The following is a 16034-nucleotide window of genomic DNA, read 5'->3' on the forward strand; positions in this document are numbered from 1 at the left end:
ATTTCTTGGCAATCACAGGTTTCTTATCAAAGAAAATGGGTCCAGCATTCAAGGCTTTCTCTTTACCTGCCTCTTCCTTGAATTTCACCACAAAAATACCATTGTTCATTAGGTATATTTTATCTACTCCAAACTTTCCCCACATCCTTCGAACAAATCCCGAAAAATTAGCAATGTGCGGTTTAGCACACAAAACATAGCAGGCAATCGCACTATTCCAGTAATCAACTTTAGGTTGCACATCTTCCATAATTAACTTCAAAGCCCCATTACTGGTTTCTTTGTTTCTAGATTCCTTCAAACATCCTCTAGATTGACTAATATACATACCCTCATCAGTGATAATATTAAACTGAGCTTTCCAATTCATGCCCGATTAAGTACCCGAATTCTCAGAAACCCCAAAAATAGGGCATCTAGGGTTAGGGGTGCAATTAGAATCAATGGCTGAATTGTTACCATGATTATCATTACATAACATCATAATAAGGGTTGGATTAATCAAATTCAAATGATTAATATCATGTTGTTCAAGATTACTAGAATTCAAATCATCAAACACTTCGTCCTCTGTTTTCTCATTCATCATCAAAGGGGGGGAAGAAGAATGGATTACCTTCAGCCATTGATTAAATTGCTCCCGGTGCAACTCCTTTTCTTCCTCCGACACCTCCTTGACAAGAATTTCCTCTATCGAAGCCTTCTCTAGCCAGTTATCAATGGAACAGTGCACAGAACCTACACTAGCATCATCCTTCTTCGTGAACTTCTTTGCACTGGGAGGGGTCTTCTTCTTCTTCTTGGATTTGGAATTGGAAGCTTTCTTGGCCTTCTTCCTCCCTTTAGCCATGGCAGAAACCTCAAGAAAGGGGGCAGAGCCACCCCCTAACCAAAAAACACACGCATTTCTTGCTCTCTTTCACTTTCTCTCTCTAGGACTTTCTCTCCTACTTTAACTTTCATTTAATTCTATTAGCTTTGTAGAACGCATTTCACTTTCATTTGATTCAAATAGCCTTGTTTGAATGCGTTTTACTTTCATTTGATTCAATTAGGTTGTTGAATGCATTTGACTTTCAGCTGATTCAAAAAGCTTTGCTTGAATGTGTTTGATTTTCATTTAATTCCATAAGCTTTGTTTGAATGTGTTTGACTTTCATTTGATTCAATTAGCATTGTTGAATGCATTTGATTTTCTTTTGATTCAAAATGCTTTTTTTGTTTTTTTTTTTTTTTGGTAAATAGAAAATTTCATTACCAAAAGGAGCTACAAAGCAGTAAAACAGTAATACAAAAAGCCCGAAGGCCTAAACTCCGAAACACCAAAAGCCCTTAAGGGCAAACAACCACCAGCCAAGGACTAAGGATCAAAGGCCACCTTCTAGGAAGGGTTCCAAAGAACCTTGGGCCAAACACGGCTCTTATAAACTCAATGGAAGGGAGCTACCCTCTTTGAGGATTACCCGAAACCAAAGGAACATGATAACAACTAGCCAAAAGCTTACAAAAAAATGAACCAACAATAGCAAAAGAAGAAGCTAATGCCCAAAACAGCAAATAAAAGCCAAAAGGCCGACAACAACTGGCAACACACTTCAGGCAGCAGCAAGGATAGGCAGCAAGCAGAGAACGAACAAGCAACAAGCAGCATTGAACACACCAGCAGCCTGAACCAACAGAGAACAGCCAGCAGCAACATATACAGCAAAGCCACAGCCACAGCAACAACAATGCAAAAACAGAAACAGCAACCAGAAACCAGCATTTGCAAGAAGCCAGAAACAAAACCAGAAGCCAGCAAGAGCTGGTACACCTGCAGGCAGCAGAGAACATAAACCAGACAGACAACACGTAACACAGAAGCAACAGAGACACAACAACAACAAAACCAGCAACAGAACAGCCTGCACATAACCCAACACCTGAACAGCAGCAGACTAATTAGCAGCCCAAACTAGCAGACAACAGGCACACATCAATAACATGTAGTAAGCAATAGGCAATAAATACACTAACCACACCAGTAGCACCAACAAGCCAGCCAGCTACAAACAAGGCAGCAACACCAAATAACCAGAAAGCAGCCTGAACCAGCAGTGATCCAGCTCAGCACATTGAATCTTAACAGCAGCAGCGGGGTAAAAAGTAATAGCAACAACTAGCAACACCTGCAAAGAGCCAAAAACACAACACAAAAGCCAGCAGCACCTGACACACAAGCTGCAGACAACAGAACCGAGAAAAGAAAGAATGCAGCCAGCACAGAACCCAATAGAAGCCACAACAACAGCTCAAACTAGCAGCAAGCAGAATAAACCACCGGCTAAACATCCACTTAGCATTAAATCATGAGATTTCTGAGCATCTACAAGAAACTCCAAACACAATATTCCGAAACACGGAGTTAGATTCAAAAAGCTTTGCTTGAATGTATTTGACTTTTATTTGATTCAATTAGCTTCGTTTGAATATGTTTGACTTTCATTTGATTCACTTAGCATTTTTGAATGCATTTGACACTCACTTGATTCAAAAAGATTTGTTTGAATGTGTTCGACTTTCATTTAAATCTATTTGCTTTGTAGAATTCATTTGACTTTCATTTAATTCAAATAGTTTTGAGTGAATGTGTTTGACTTTCATTTGATTCAATCAGCTTAGTTTGAATGCGTTTGACTTTCATTTGATTCTTTTTTTTTTTTTTGGGAATTAAGAAAAATTTTATTACCATAGAATGAACGAATAAAACTTACAAACAAGGAAGAAGCAAAAACACGAGACAAAACCAGCCCGAGGGCACACAACCACAACTACCACCCAACAATGTTTAAAGCCACCTTCTAGGAAGGGTGCCATGAACAGCGAGGGGCACTACCTAGCCTCAAACAAGAAGGTACCTTCTAGGAAGGGTACTTCGAGCAAGGACTAGGACAAAGAAAACACCCAAATAAAGCAAAACAAAACCAAACACCAGCCAAACAGTCCACAACCAAGACAGCAGCTAGACAAAAACAGCAGCTAAAGAAAACAACAGGCTTAGCATAAAGACAAAACCGAGCCATTAGAAAACAGCACAGCTCAAACCAGAGAAGCAGGCACAGTAGCTCAAAACCAAACAAACTACTGCAGCACCAAAACAACAGCAACCCTGAAGTCAGCTTTCAAGCTAACAGAAACTAGTACAACACTATCAGCAGCCTACAGCAACCTCAGCCCTCCCACAGCCAAACCAGAGCTAGAAGCAGCCGGCACTAGTAACAGCAACTCAGCAGTCAGAAATAGAAACCTGACCAGGCATCAGAGTCACAAAAACCAAAAAGGGAATAGAAACCAGAACAGAAACAGGACACATCAGAAAATGGTCAGGAAGGCAAATTGCATCTCAAAGCTTGTAGCCATTTGCAGTGAACCCGAGACCAGGAGCTGTCAATCAACGGTTGCAGTCTGCTCAAAATCTCTAAGCATATAGAAAAGCAAAGCTTCGAAGGGAGAATTACAGCTTTTTCCCAAAAAGCATGGTTTCTAGCAAACCAAATATAATAGACACAGGAAGAGAAAGCAGCTAGATATACTTTCTTATGAATCTTATCCACACCTTAGATATACTTTCTTATGAATCTTATCCACACCTTTTCTCTTCCAATGTTTCCAAGACAAAACCAAATTAAAATTCCTCTCAGATTTCCCGAGCCAAGTTGCAATGATCTTCAAGCAGGACCGACTGTAATTACACTCAAAGAATAAGTGCTCATGTGTCTCATAGTCAATGCCACAAAGAAGACAGTGGGGATCATAACTGCAACCAAAAGAAATCAACCTATCTTTGGTCTTCAATCTTGACTGAGCATCCAGCCACGCAATATAGGAATATTTTGGCACATTGTACCTATTCCACACCCAAGTATCCCATCCAACCTTAACAAGAGGCCCCTGCAACCATTTATAACAATCAGAGATCTTGTAAGCTTTGTTAGTCCAATTTCCAGTCTCAAAACCCTGTTGAAGCTCATCATCCACCACACATAGCTTCCTCCAAAACCAACCGTCACTCTTCTTAGGGCTATAGGACCTCCAATCACTATCTTTCAAGTATATACTATGGACCCATTTTACCCACAGAGTATCTTCTTTCTTAGCAATTTTCCACACATACTTCCCCAAAGCGGCCTTATTCCATCTACTACAGTCCCTCATTCCTATTCCTCCATACTTCTTAGGCTTGCACACCCAGTCCCACGAAATAGGGGAGCTCCACCTAGCACAGCACCTCCATCCCATAAAAAAAGATCTACATAACTGAGTGATCATATGAATACCACCCTTAGGAAGAAGGATACATTGACCCTAGTAAGAATGAAGACTCAGAAGCACAGAGTTTATAAGGGTAGCCCTTGCAGCATAAGACAAGACAAGTTCCTGCTCGACCAACAAGTAATACGGGCCAACATTTTATCGATAATGCTATCAAAATCAGAGCTTCGCATATACTTGGCATTAAGCGAGATCCCCAGATATCTAAAAGGAAAATCACCCTTAATAAATCCATATCCATCTAGAATCTCCTCCTCCTTTACAGAATCCATGCTACCACAATACACAGCTGTTTTCTCGGGAGAATGACTAAACCTAAAATCTTCTCAAAAGTTCTTAGAGCCCTAAGAAGAAGGGAGAATGACTTTTTATCGCCATGACAGAAAAGCATTAAATCATCGGCAAAAACAAGATGAGTCAGCCCCAAATGCTTACACCCTTGATGAAATTTGTAGCCTTCCATACTCCCCACTTTCCGTAGGAGTCTAAACAAATATTCCATGACCATGACAAACATCAAAGGAGAAATAGGATCCCCTTGTCTAACACCTCTCTTCCCTTTGAAAAAAACCATGCAGCCCTCCATTAAGCATCACAGAATAAGGAGTGGTAACACATTCCATCACCCAACCAACAAACTGAGGAGGAAAATTAAGGGCAACCATCATATCCTTGTTGAAAGACCAATGAACCGAGTCATAAGCCTTCCTCATATCAACTTTAACTGTGCAACGAGGAGCCTTCCTTTTATTATTGTAATTTTTCAGCATGTCCTGGCAAACCAAAATATTATCCAGTATAGATCTACCCTCAACAAAAGCACTCTGATTTTCACTTATCAAGTAAGGTAACACAGTTTTTAGCCTAGTACACAAAAGTTTAGAAATGATCTTGTACAAGACGTTACAACAAGCAATAGGGCTAAATTGTGAAACATATACGGCATCCTCTGTTTTTGGAACCATGGTGAGAAAAGTATTGTTAACTTGTTTAAGCAAACATCCATGATCAAAAAACGACAAAACAGCCTCACAAATATCACTCTTAATAATATCCCAAGAAGCTTTAAAAAACTTACTTGAAAAACCGTCGGGGCCCGGGGCTTTATCATCGTCAATACTCCATAGGGAAGATTTCACATCCTCCTCTGTAAAATTCGTAAATAAACTAACTTGCTGGTCATGATCAAGAACACTACCAACACCAATCACAACATTATGAGTAGTCCTCTCTGGCTCAGACCTAGTGCCCAGGAGCTTTTGATAATAATCCATGAATGCTTTAACCACCTGACTAAGAGACTGGATAATTTGATCTTCATGAATAATACTACATATCCTGTTCCGAATCCTTCTCTTTTGAAGATAAGCATGAAAATATGTCGTATTCACATCACCTTCCTTTATCCAGTGCAATTTAGCTTTTTGCTTCAAGAAGGAGTACCTAGCAGAATGGGCTTCTTGAAAAAGGGCTCTAGCCTGCTTCTCCTCACTGATTAGATCCTCATTTAAAGGGTCTAAATTCAGTTTTTTCTGAATATTCAGAAGCTTGACAGAAGCATCAAGGTCAGCAGCTTTAATCATAGAAAGAGAACTCAACTGACCCTCTTTAAGCGCCTTCTTGACTGCTTGCAATTTCTTGACTACACAGAACATCGCAGTCCCTCTGACATTAACACCCCACGCAAGCTTAATAACATCCAAAAAACCCGGCGCACTCGTCCAATAATTAAAAAACTTGAACGGTTTCACAGAGTTGTCATTTACCCCAAAAATATTGATGCAGCACGGACTATGGTCCATCAAACCTTCAGGAAGGAACGTAGCCGTGGTATTGTTGAAGCTTGTCATCCATGCACTATTAATCAAGAATCTGTCAATTTTTGAACAAACACGATCTTGCCCTTGTTGTTTATTGTTCCAAGTATAAAACAGACCCCCAACATTAAAATCAAAAAGTCCATTGTTCTCCAAGCATTCTCGAAAATCCTTGACTTCATCGAAAGTACAAGGGGAGCCTATCCGATCCTCAAGATTAAGGATGTTATTAAAATCCCCCCCAATAATCCACGACTGACTATTATTACTCGCAATTTTAGATAAGTGCTTCCACAATTCAATATGTCACTTTGGATCATTGAGACCATAAACCATGGTAACAAGCATCACACTACCACAAGCATTATGCCTTACTTCCATGTGTATAAGCTGCTCCTCAATTCTCAACACGTTGACCTGAAAAACAGTAGCAAGCCATAGCACCCAAATTCTTCCCTTTTCACTTTTTGAATAATTAGCAACAACCGACCAATCTCTATCAAAACTACTAAAAACCGAGCCAAACTTCTTTGCTTTAACTTTTGTTTCCATGAGCCCAAATAAGCCAAGGTTATGATGATTCAAGAACCACGAAACATCACACCTCTTTTTAGGCAAATTTAGGCCTCTCACATTCCAAAAACCGACACTATCCATGAAGAGAGTATGAGCAATCTCCCTCCTCCATATTCCCATACAAAACCCGGCCTTCCTCAATACAGCACAAATTTCCAATCCTTTGAGAATCATGAATTATTTCACTAGGAACCTCATTTTCCTCAATTTCCAAACAATCAAATCTATTCTCTGTAATAACACTACCTGTCAAATTTTCCTGAATAACTGCATTTGGAGTAGCAACCTGAGTAGCAGTCTGAGCATGATTCTGCTGCTGATTCTGGACAGGCCGCCAGTCTCTTCTCATAGGGACATTACGAGTACCTCTTCTCCTATCTTGTTGTGTTTGCCATTGCATAGGACACTCACTTTCACTGTGACCCATACCAGTACAACTCCGGCAATGAATGGGCTTCCACTCATAAATAACTCTCTGAGAAACATTAGCACCCACTTCATCCAGAAATTCGATTTTTGTTGGATATTCACCATCAACTGAAACTTCTATCATCAACCTTGCATACTCAAGTTTCTCCTTATTTTTTGTGACTTTGTCAGTTTTCACCGGCTTACCTATTAGCTGACCTATCTTCATTAGAGCACTTTGACCCCAAAATTTCAACTGGAGCCCAGGCAGCCTGACCCAAATAGGAACTTCACACACACCTTCCTTATCTAAGTTTATACCTGGCTCCCATTTCTTCATGATAACTTGCCTACTATCAAACATAACAGGTCCACCATTCATAACCTTTTCCATGTTTTCCTTACTCCGGAAACGAACTAGGTAAACCCCACTCGGGAGTAAGTTAATCCTGTCAATCCCAAACCTTCCCCAAATACGTCTAATGAAGCCATTCATAACAAAATAAGGCACTCTAGCTCCCAAAGCATAGCAGATAAGCGCAGAACTCCAAAACTGCACCTCAGGATCAACATCTTCAGCCAGCAGTTGCAATTTGCCTCTATTTTCACATTCACCAGGATCATTTTGACGACATCATCCAGAAAGATCAATACCCTCATCTCTGGTATTGCGAAATAGAGCACTTCATCTTCTTGAACCCCCATTCCTAGATTCAGAAGAAGACCTAGGGTTCGGGGTTACCAAAGTTGGAGGTGTTTCACGAAGGCTAGGAGTATTATTCATAGTCAAACCAAAAACTGACCTACTAGAAATGGAGTTACCATCTCTGATCATCATTAGAGGAGTCGGGTTTATAGGGCCCGACTGAACTCCAGCTGACCCGGTTACTGTTCCATTGAAATCAACATCAGACAAAGGTGAGTTTTGATGAATAACCTATAACCACTGATTAAGATCCACAGCATGCCGCTCCTTATCTTCTTGGGAAACCCTCTTCAATGGATCATCTTGCTCATTTCCATCAAGCCAGCTAACCTCCGAACCAACCCCCTCTTCCTGATTTTGCGATTACTTTGAGTTCAAACGGGTTCTAGGTTTCGGACCTTTTTTCTTCTTGGACTGAGATGAAGAGCCTTTATTCCCTTTACCTTTCTTCCCCTTAGCCATGGCTCAATCTAGGGTTTTAAGGAAAGAAAAAATGGTGGAAAAGAAAGAATTTCTCTCTCTAGACTTTCATTTGATTCACTTAGCATTGTTGAATGCATTTGACTTTCATTTTATTCAAAAAGCTTCGTTTGAATTTGTTTGACTTTCATTTGATTCAATTAGCTTTGTAGAACGCATTTAACATTCATTTTATTCAAATAACTTTGATTGAATGTGTTTGACTTTCATTTTATTTAATTAGCACTGTTGAATGCATTTGACTTTTATTAGATTTAAAAAGCTTTATTTGAATGTGTTTGACTTTCATTTGATTCAATTAGAATTGTTGAATGCATTTTACTTTCATTTGATTCAAAAAACTTTATTTGAATGTGTTTGACTTTCATTTAATTCAATTAGTTTTGTAGAATTCATTTGACTTTCATTTGACACAAATTACTTTGTTTGAATATGTTTGACTATCATTTGATTCAAAAAGTTTTATTTGAATGTGTTTGATTTTCATTTGATTTAATTAGAATTGTTGAATGCATTTGACTTTCAATAGATTCACAAAGCTTTGTTTAAATGTGTTTGACTTTCATTTGATTCATTTAGAATTGTTGAATGCATTTGACTTTCATTTGCTTCAAATTGCTTTGTTTAAATATGTTTGACTATCATTTGATTCAAAAAGCTTTGTTTGAATGTGTTGACTTTCATTTAATTTAATTAACATTGTTGAATGCATGTGACTTTCAATAGATTAAAAAAGCTTTGTTTGAATGTGTTTGACTTTCATTTGATTCATTTAGCATTGTTGAATGCATTTAACTTTCATTTGATTCAAAAAGCTTTGTTTGATTGTGTTTTGGGGTTTTTTGTGTTATTTGATAGAGTTGCAATTCCAAGACTGGATTCCGGGTGCTTGTACCTGCAAAACAACGGAGACTTCGATTTGATGGAGTTCCGCCTCCGATGATCAAGTTAGAACATGTTCGGAAGATTAAAAGTGCGGAATGTAAGGTGGGATCAGGTTTCTCTATGGTGAGAAGTGATCATCCGGCTATCACAGACGGCCTCAATATCTGAGTATCTACTCTCGTGTGTAATTAGTTCTGTAATTAATGCCCCGGTTCCCAAGTCAAAACATCTACCTTTTATAGGATCATGGGGTTTGTGCCCATCCTAGGTTACGGACTCCTAGGACTGATGGGCTACCTACGATTTTGGGCCAGAAAAACCGCCATTCCTTTGTTGGCCATCTGTCTGCCACATGCGTGCCCTGATTGGTCTACTTTGGGCTCTTCTATGGATGACACGTGGAGGACTCTGGTTGGTCCACGTGGTGGGGTAAAAATACCCTTATCATGTGCCCCTCACAGGGTTGACGTGGCTTGCCACGTGACGCTTGTGACATGTGTCACAAGCGGATAGGTGAACGATATTTTTACAGTTTACCTTCTGGAATAAGTGTCAGGGGTGCCCCTTGACATTCCTACCCCTCTATATAAGGGTCCTAATGCCCTTCATTTTCGCATATTCTCAAGATAGTTTCGGACATAGAATCTTTGACTTTAGGAAAGAACTTGTCTTTTTCTAAGAAAAGCACCTGCCTCTTGCTATCTGACTTTCTGTTTCTACAGCCGCCCAAGACTTTTTTCAAGCGTCTATAGCACCTTCAAACCAAAGGTAACCGCTTGCTTTTCTCATTTTACTTTGTTTCTTTTCTTTTTAAAAATGGTTTCCCAAAAGCACATGGCACAGCCTAGGTTAGTGATCAGCAGGTCACCGGGGACGGCTGAATCTAAAACTAGGAGTGCCGATTTTCCATGCTAGACCACCCTTTGTGAACTTCTCCGAGTTCGACTGTCTCTGTATCTGTGCAGGACACCATGGCCAGAATTAAACAAACAGCCAGGCAGCAGAACCCGGACAGCTCCTTTAGGGCGCCTGTTAATGAAGTCTCTGATCTGCCTCTAGCACCCCAAGTATCCCCAATGATTCTATTTTGCAAGAAACAAGGGAGGAGTTTGACAGTGATTCCTCTAGCTCTATTCGACAGGTCCCCCCTGGCGGACGCTAGGTCCGACGGCTCAGACAGTGAGTCCGAGCCAAGTAGAGTCTCTGATGACTCTGATGAAAAGCGCTATCGGCTAGAGACAGTAAGAGAGTCCCTTTCTGTAGAAAACGGCGAGGGCTGGGCCGAGCCGTTTGCTACCCGCCGATAGCAATTTGCTACTTATTATCATCACATTCCCGCGGGCAGACGAAAGCTGACAAGGTGGGGAGTGTTAGAGTTGACCATGTCATGGGACATGGCTTCATTTTGTGCGTGCCGGATGCTGAGGACATCGTAGTCTGGCCAGCGGGGTCAAGCTACAATGATGAATGCTTTGGGTGCTATGAGGCGGCCATTCAGGCTGGTCACAGATTCCCCCTCCATCCGGCCGTGGAGAGAATTCTTGATGGATACCAGCTGGGTATCTCGCAACTTGCCCCAAACTCTTGGGTAAATATTCTGGGCTTTGTTGCAGCCTGCGAAATATTAGAGGTGGACCAAAGCTTTGAGGCGTTTGCCCATATGCACTATCTCAGCCGAACCCAAAAGCAAGCGGATCCGGTTGGTACACTTTATCTAGCCACAAAGGCTATATGATGACAATTGGGAAGGAAAACAAATGGAAGGACTGGAGAAGCAAGTTCTACATTGTTTCTTCCCCTAACATGATAAAAAACCAAAAAAAAAACACTCGGTGGAACCGGAACCCCCCTGCTCCCAGGTAGAACTAAATTGCCGCGTGTTCCCAGAAAGGCTAAAGAGCATATTTTAGACAAGGGTCTTTTCAAAGCGAACATTCGGTCAAATGAGGAGACTGAGGTGAAAGAGGTCATCCCCCAAAGTTATAATCCCCGCTATGATTGGCTATCTGATGGGGATTATCTGGCCGCCTACGGTCTGAGTGTAGAGAGGCCAAGAGGTAGATTACCGAATGTGTTTAGATTTTTAGTAAGACTTAATTGTTTTGTTCAGCTTACTTAACCATTTAAATCTTCGTATGCAGATAAAGCAATAGAAAAGCTCTCGTCCACAAAAAAGTCGGCTGCCTACTACTACTCGCTTTTGGGTAAGCAGAAAGGCGAGGAGCCGGATGCCGCGAAGACGCCCAAGGTGAGCCACATTCTTAAATCTGGCTAAGTTTGATTTATTTTTCCCGCCTGCTTCTCACTCATTTTGGTTTGTGTGCAGGGCAATACCTTTAAACCCTCTCTTTCTTCTCGACCGAACCCGAAGCTTCAAAAGCAGACGGTCGACGATGTGGGGACTCCTGGCAGGTCCAAGAAACATGTGGCCAATACGCCAGGAAGGACCCATCCTCTAGCTTGGGGAAAGTCCCTAGCCGGCCCTGGGAGTAGCCAGCCCCTAAGGGAGAAGAGGGAGAAGGCGGCTGCCAAAGGTATTACAAGCTTTAATCCCTTGCCTTACCCTTGTAGGGTCAAGTTCAATCAACAGTCAACGAGTACTACTGAAAGCAGCCGGTCTATAGGTCGAATTTACACCAACTATTTACAAGGTGTTGAATGTGCAAATGTCCCTCAAAGGCCGGATCTTAAACAGCTAGCAAAGACCATGCTGAGAGCCATCTCCCTCGAGGACAGGAAGTCTGTTAGAAAAGTCGGCACCCTCAACCTTGATGCCATTCTTGCTCTCCTCGCTGAGGTACTTTAACTTGCTATTTTTACTTTTTTGCGCAACTCTTTGAGCCGCCAGGTACTGATGTTTTCCCTTCTTTGCCAGATGCAGTCTTTGTTGCGAGTGCACGGTCTTAAAAAACCGCTCAGCGAGAAGACCAAAGAGGTAAAAGCTGCGAATGCTCGCTCCACCTCTTCTCTAGGCACGGCCATGTTTCAGATTGCTCAAAATGAATTATTGACCAGTGACAATATATTCTCAGGCGGCCGCCAATCTGCAGGTCAAGGCCGATTTGGGTGTGGAGAAGAGGCGGATCTCCGAGCTGGAGAAGGAGGTTAAGGACCTCAAGGCTAAGCTCGAGCCCCTCCAAGAGGCAGACACTAAAGCAGCCGGACTCCGCACCCGGGTGGATAAACTCAAAGGCGAGGCTGCAAAACCAGGAAGTCCAACTCGCCAAGAAGTATACTTAAAGGGCTGAGGAGGAGAAAGAGGCCCTGGTTAAACAAATGATGGACGACTGTGATGCCATCATGCAACTGACTTTGGGGGCTCTTTTCCCGGATGCTAGCTATGAAGGCTGGAACAATCACTTTGTCGCCGCCTCCCAACAATACAATGATAAACACTTGAACCAAGCTCAAGAGGAAGAGGAGGAGGAGGAGGAGGAGTCTGATTCTACCAAGGATCATAGGGGGGTCCGATCAGGAGGAGGAGCGAGATGGAAAAAAAGACCGGGAGCCGACTGGGGAGGAAAAGGATGCGGCTGTCGATACCGAGAAGCCCCCTCCTGAAGCTTAAGCCTTGTGTTGTTTTTCTGAGGCCTGATGGCCATGTTTTACTTTCTCCGGCCTGCGTGTCGTGTGTTTCCTTGTATCTTTACCGACTAAGGAGTCGAGTTATTTAACAATTCTTGCCGGTTGTACCGATTAACTCTTTTTAGTCGGCAATGAGGTCGACTAAGTTTATTTATGAATCATCTGGCCATTTGGCCGGTTTTGCCATTTCGCAAGATGTCTTTGAATTTTTGCATTTCATAGATTTTAGCTAAGTATTTAACTAGCTTTTTTCTATGAATTTTTTCACTATCTACACTAGTATTAAAATATAAAAGGGCACCGATTCAAAACCCCATATAGCACCGATTTTGAACCGGTGTAGATTTGAGGGATGCCAAAAAAAAAAAAAAAATTAGCACCGGTTCTCTCAAAACCGGTGCGAATAATGGCCCAAAAAAATAAAAACTTTTGGCAACGATTCAAAACCAAAATCGGTACCCTTAATGCCCTAAAAAAAATAAAAATAAAACTTTTGGCACCGGTTTAAAAACAAAACCGATGCCCTTAATGCCCCAATAAAATAAAAAAAAATTAAAATTTTGTGATTCCCTGAGCATATCTGGATAAATGGATGTATGTTGTACAGCTTTGTTTTGTTTGATACAAGCTAACTTTTCTCAGAAATAAATAAATTGAACAACAAAAAATTAGTGGTGGACAGAAACTGCATCCAACCTTTCCTTAAAACATAGCGTCAAAACATTTTCTAACTTCAGTTCGCTGTTTCCTCAAAAAAAAAACAACTTCAGTTCACTGTAGGTATAAAGGAAAAAACACTAGCTTATCAAATTCATTGTACAAACTACAAAGACACACATGGATAAAAAAATTATGCAACTTTATGCATGTTTTACACTTCTCAATCTTTACATTCAATTTCCATATCTCAAAACCCAAACAAATTACATTCAACTTAAGAGATGTTTTCTCCTCAAACTCGCAGCGACTGGGATCTCTAAAAGTGCACCTTTTTGTAACCCTCCTACCAATGTTATTCGGAGATCAAGCTACCTTATTACTACTCCAATTACATAAAACTTCAGGATATTTTGGTGATCCTTTTAACGTAGCGTTATGGGTAACATCACTTCACCATTCGAAGCATACGAGAAGTCATCAATACACCAACCCATTGAGACACAAATAATGCCTTAAAGAGAGACACATATAATGCCTTAAAGATATCAATCATCGCCATATAAAAAGAAAGTACTATACAACAAACAAGGGAAAGAGATTTTCCCATAACTCCACACATTGTACATAAAACAAAAAGAATTCCATAACAAAGCTATATCAAAAGACAAAAGCCTAACTTATTTTCTAATATTGTGCACGAAAAACTCCCAATCTATTTCCTTATTAAACAGGAAGCGTACATAGATTAGTAATTTTGTAACAAAACCAATACATAAAGTTATATACAATCATAATTGTTGAACATAGAATTGCAAAATCTTGATATATTTCGTACATTTATCAAAGAAGTTAACAGTAAAACATCAATAATTGATTAGATAAGAAGTTAATTAATCAAAATAAACAAAATTAAAAGTAAAAAACAGATAAAACACCTTTAAACCAAGCAATTTAACAAGTGTAGCCTGACCAGGAACAATGCAATCTGGTCCTGCAGACTCCAATACAGCATCTACAGCTAACCATTTCCCACTGGATTTGAATCCTGCAAAATCAAATTACATGAAAAAAAATAGATAAATAACTAACAAAATTACAACCCAATAACCCAAATTTAATCCCAAATTCATTGATTAAAATTATGAAAGAAAAAACAGAGAAAAAATAAGGGAAAAAGGAAAGAAAATAATACCCTCATAATGGAAACAGCGTAATTGGAAAAGGGATTTTGAGGAATGCGAAGAACAGGGGAATGGTGAAGTTTGGGAATGGGTTTCCCTTGAGAAGCCCTCCAAGGAGCATCCTTTTGAAGCCCTACTCCACCTCCTTTCTTTGACATTTCAATTTTATTTATGGCAAATTTGTCTTAATTTGAAGTTTTTTTTTTCAAAATTATGAGAAAGAAAGTGGTGGAAGTTTAGAGGAAGAAGATGAAGTTATGAGATAAATTTTGTGAAGTGAGGATTTTGGGTAAGCTCGAATTTGGATTAGGGGACTAACTCCTAGTCTTTTACAATTATCAATCACTAAACATAAAATCAAGCAGAAAAACGAATTACCTTGTCATTACCCAGGCAGTCATAGTACTTAAGCTTCTCCACATAGGTGTAATCCCCATTACTCACCTTAAATTGATGCAGTCCCACCTACATCCCAAAACAAAGTAAGAAAACAGTCCACATAACGACTTAGAGGTCATAATAAGTTTAACCACGGCAGGTATCACAGGAGTAAGTCTCTTGCATCATTAATTGATGAATTTTGCAGAAAAACTTACAGTGGTGGCTGTGGTGCAATTCCAACACCATGATATTCCTATTCCCAATAAACAAAATAACAGATGGAAAATGGACAATGCCAGAAAGGAAAAAAACGCCTGAGCCAAAATAGCGTCTAATTAGAATGATCATAAAATACTGAATTTTCTACTGACTGATTTGCTATCCAAATAAGCATGAACGACACATAGGCACAGACTCATTCCATAACTGGATGCAAAGAAAAGAAGGCATATGGGGGGATAATTATGTCGATGAAAAGTGGAAAGAATAAAATACATGCATAGAAACACCTAAACAAATATTCTACAGATTATAGAAGTCAGCTACAAGAATACATTCCAAATGAGTTCAATCTACATCATAATGGGGTACATTTTACCAAATTGAAAATTAGGGTTAGAGCTTACCTTGAAATTGTGAAATTGGAATTTGGGGAAACCATAGTAGATCTAAACACAAATCAAAACACATAAAAACCAGAACCGCAAAAGGAGAAGCAGACCCAAATGGAGAATCCGAATGGAGAATTAGAATGAAGAATTCGAATGGAGAATGAGCTAGCTTTAATTTACAGATGAGGGAGAGAATTTACCTGAAATGCACCGGAATTTTGTCGAAACGAACAACCCATCGGAACAAACCGGAACTGACCAGGCCACACCACGACGACGTAAAACACCAGAGCACGGCGACGGAATAATGAAAGGAGGTGGCCGGCGGTCGACAAGGAGATCGAAGGAGAGAGAAAAGGAAAGGGAAAGAGATGGAGGAAAGAGAAAGAAAGAAGATAAAGGCCCCTTTTTTTTTTACAATAGCATTCGCACC

General features: G+C 40.3%; 1 protein-coding gene across 2 annotated transcripts; it reads right to left on the minus strand.

Moving 5' to 3' along the window:
- Window positions 1-2666: 2666 nt before the first annotated feature.
- LOC110709156 lies at window positions 2667-8318 on the minus strand. 2 transcript variants are annotated; one of them, XM_021887370.1, is made up of 2 exons: window positions 5390-8318; window positions 2667-5084 (listed from the first exon to the last, which is right to left on the minus strand). In XM_021887370.1, the coding sequence occupies exons 1-2, from the start codon at window positions 6159-6161 to the stop codon at window positions 5062-5064; spliced, it is 795 nt and encodes a 264-aa protein (XP_021743062.1). In that variant the 5' UTR covers window positions 6162-8318; the 3' UTR covers window positions 2667-5061. The 2 variants fall into 2 exon arrangements, with proteins under 2 accessions (XP_021743062.1, XP_021743061.1); XM_021887369.1 differs by having other exon boundaries at window positions 5390-8317.
- Window positions 8319-16034: the final 7716 nt, after the last annotated feature.

Source organism: Chenopodium quinoa, unplaced genomic scaffold, assembly GCF_001683475.1.
Source record: "Chenopodium quinoa cultivar QQ74 unplaced genomic scaffold, ASM168347v1, whole genome shotgun sequence".
Lineage (NCBI taxonomy): Eukaryota > Viridiplantae > Streptophyta > Magnoliopsida > Caryophyllales > Amaranthaceae > Chenopodium > Chenopodium quinoa.

Coding starts and splice junctions, on each gene's coding strand:
- LOC110709156 (XM_021887369.1), bottom strand. CDS start 7,608: ATGAATGGCTTCATTAGACGTATTTGGGGAAGGTTTGGGATTGACAGG.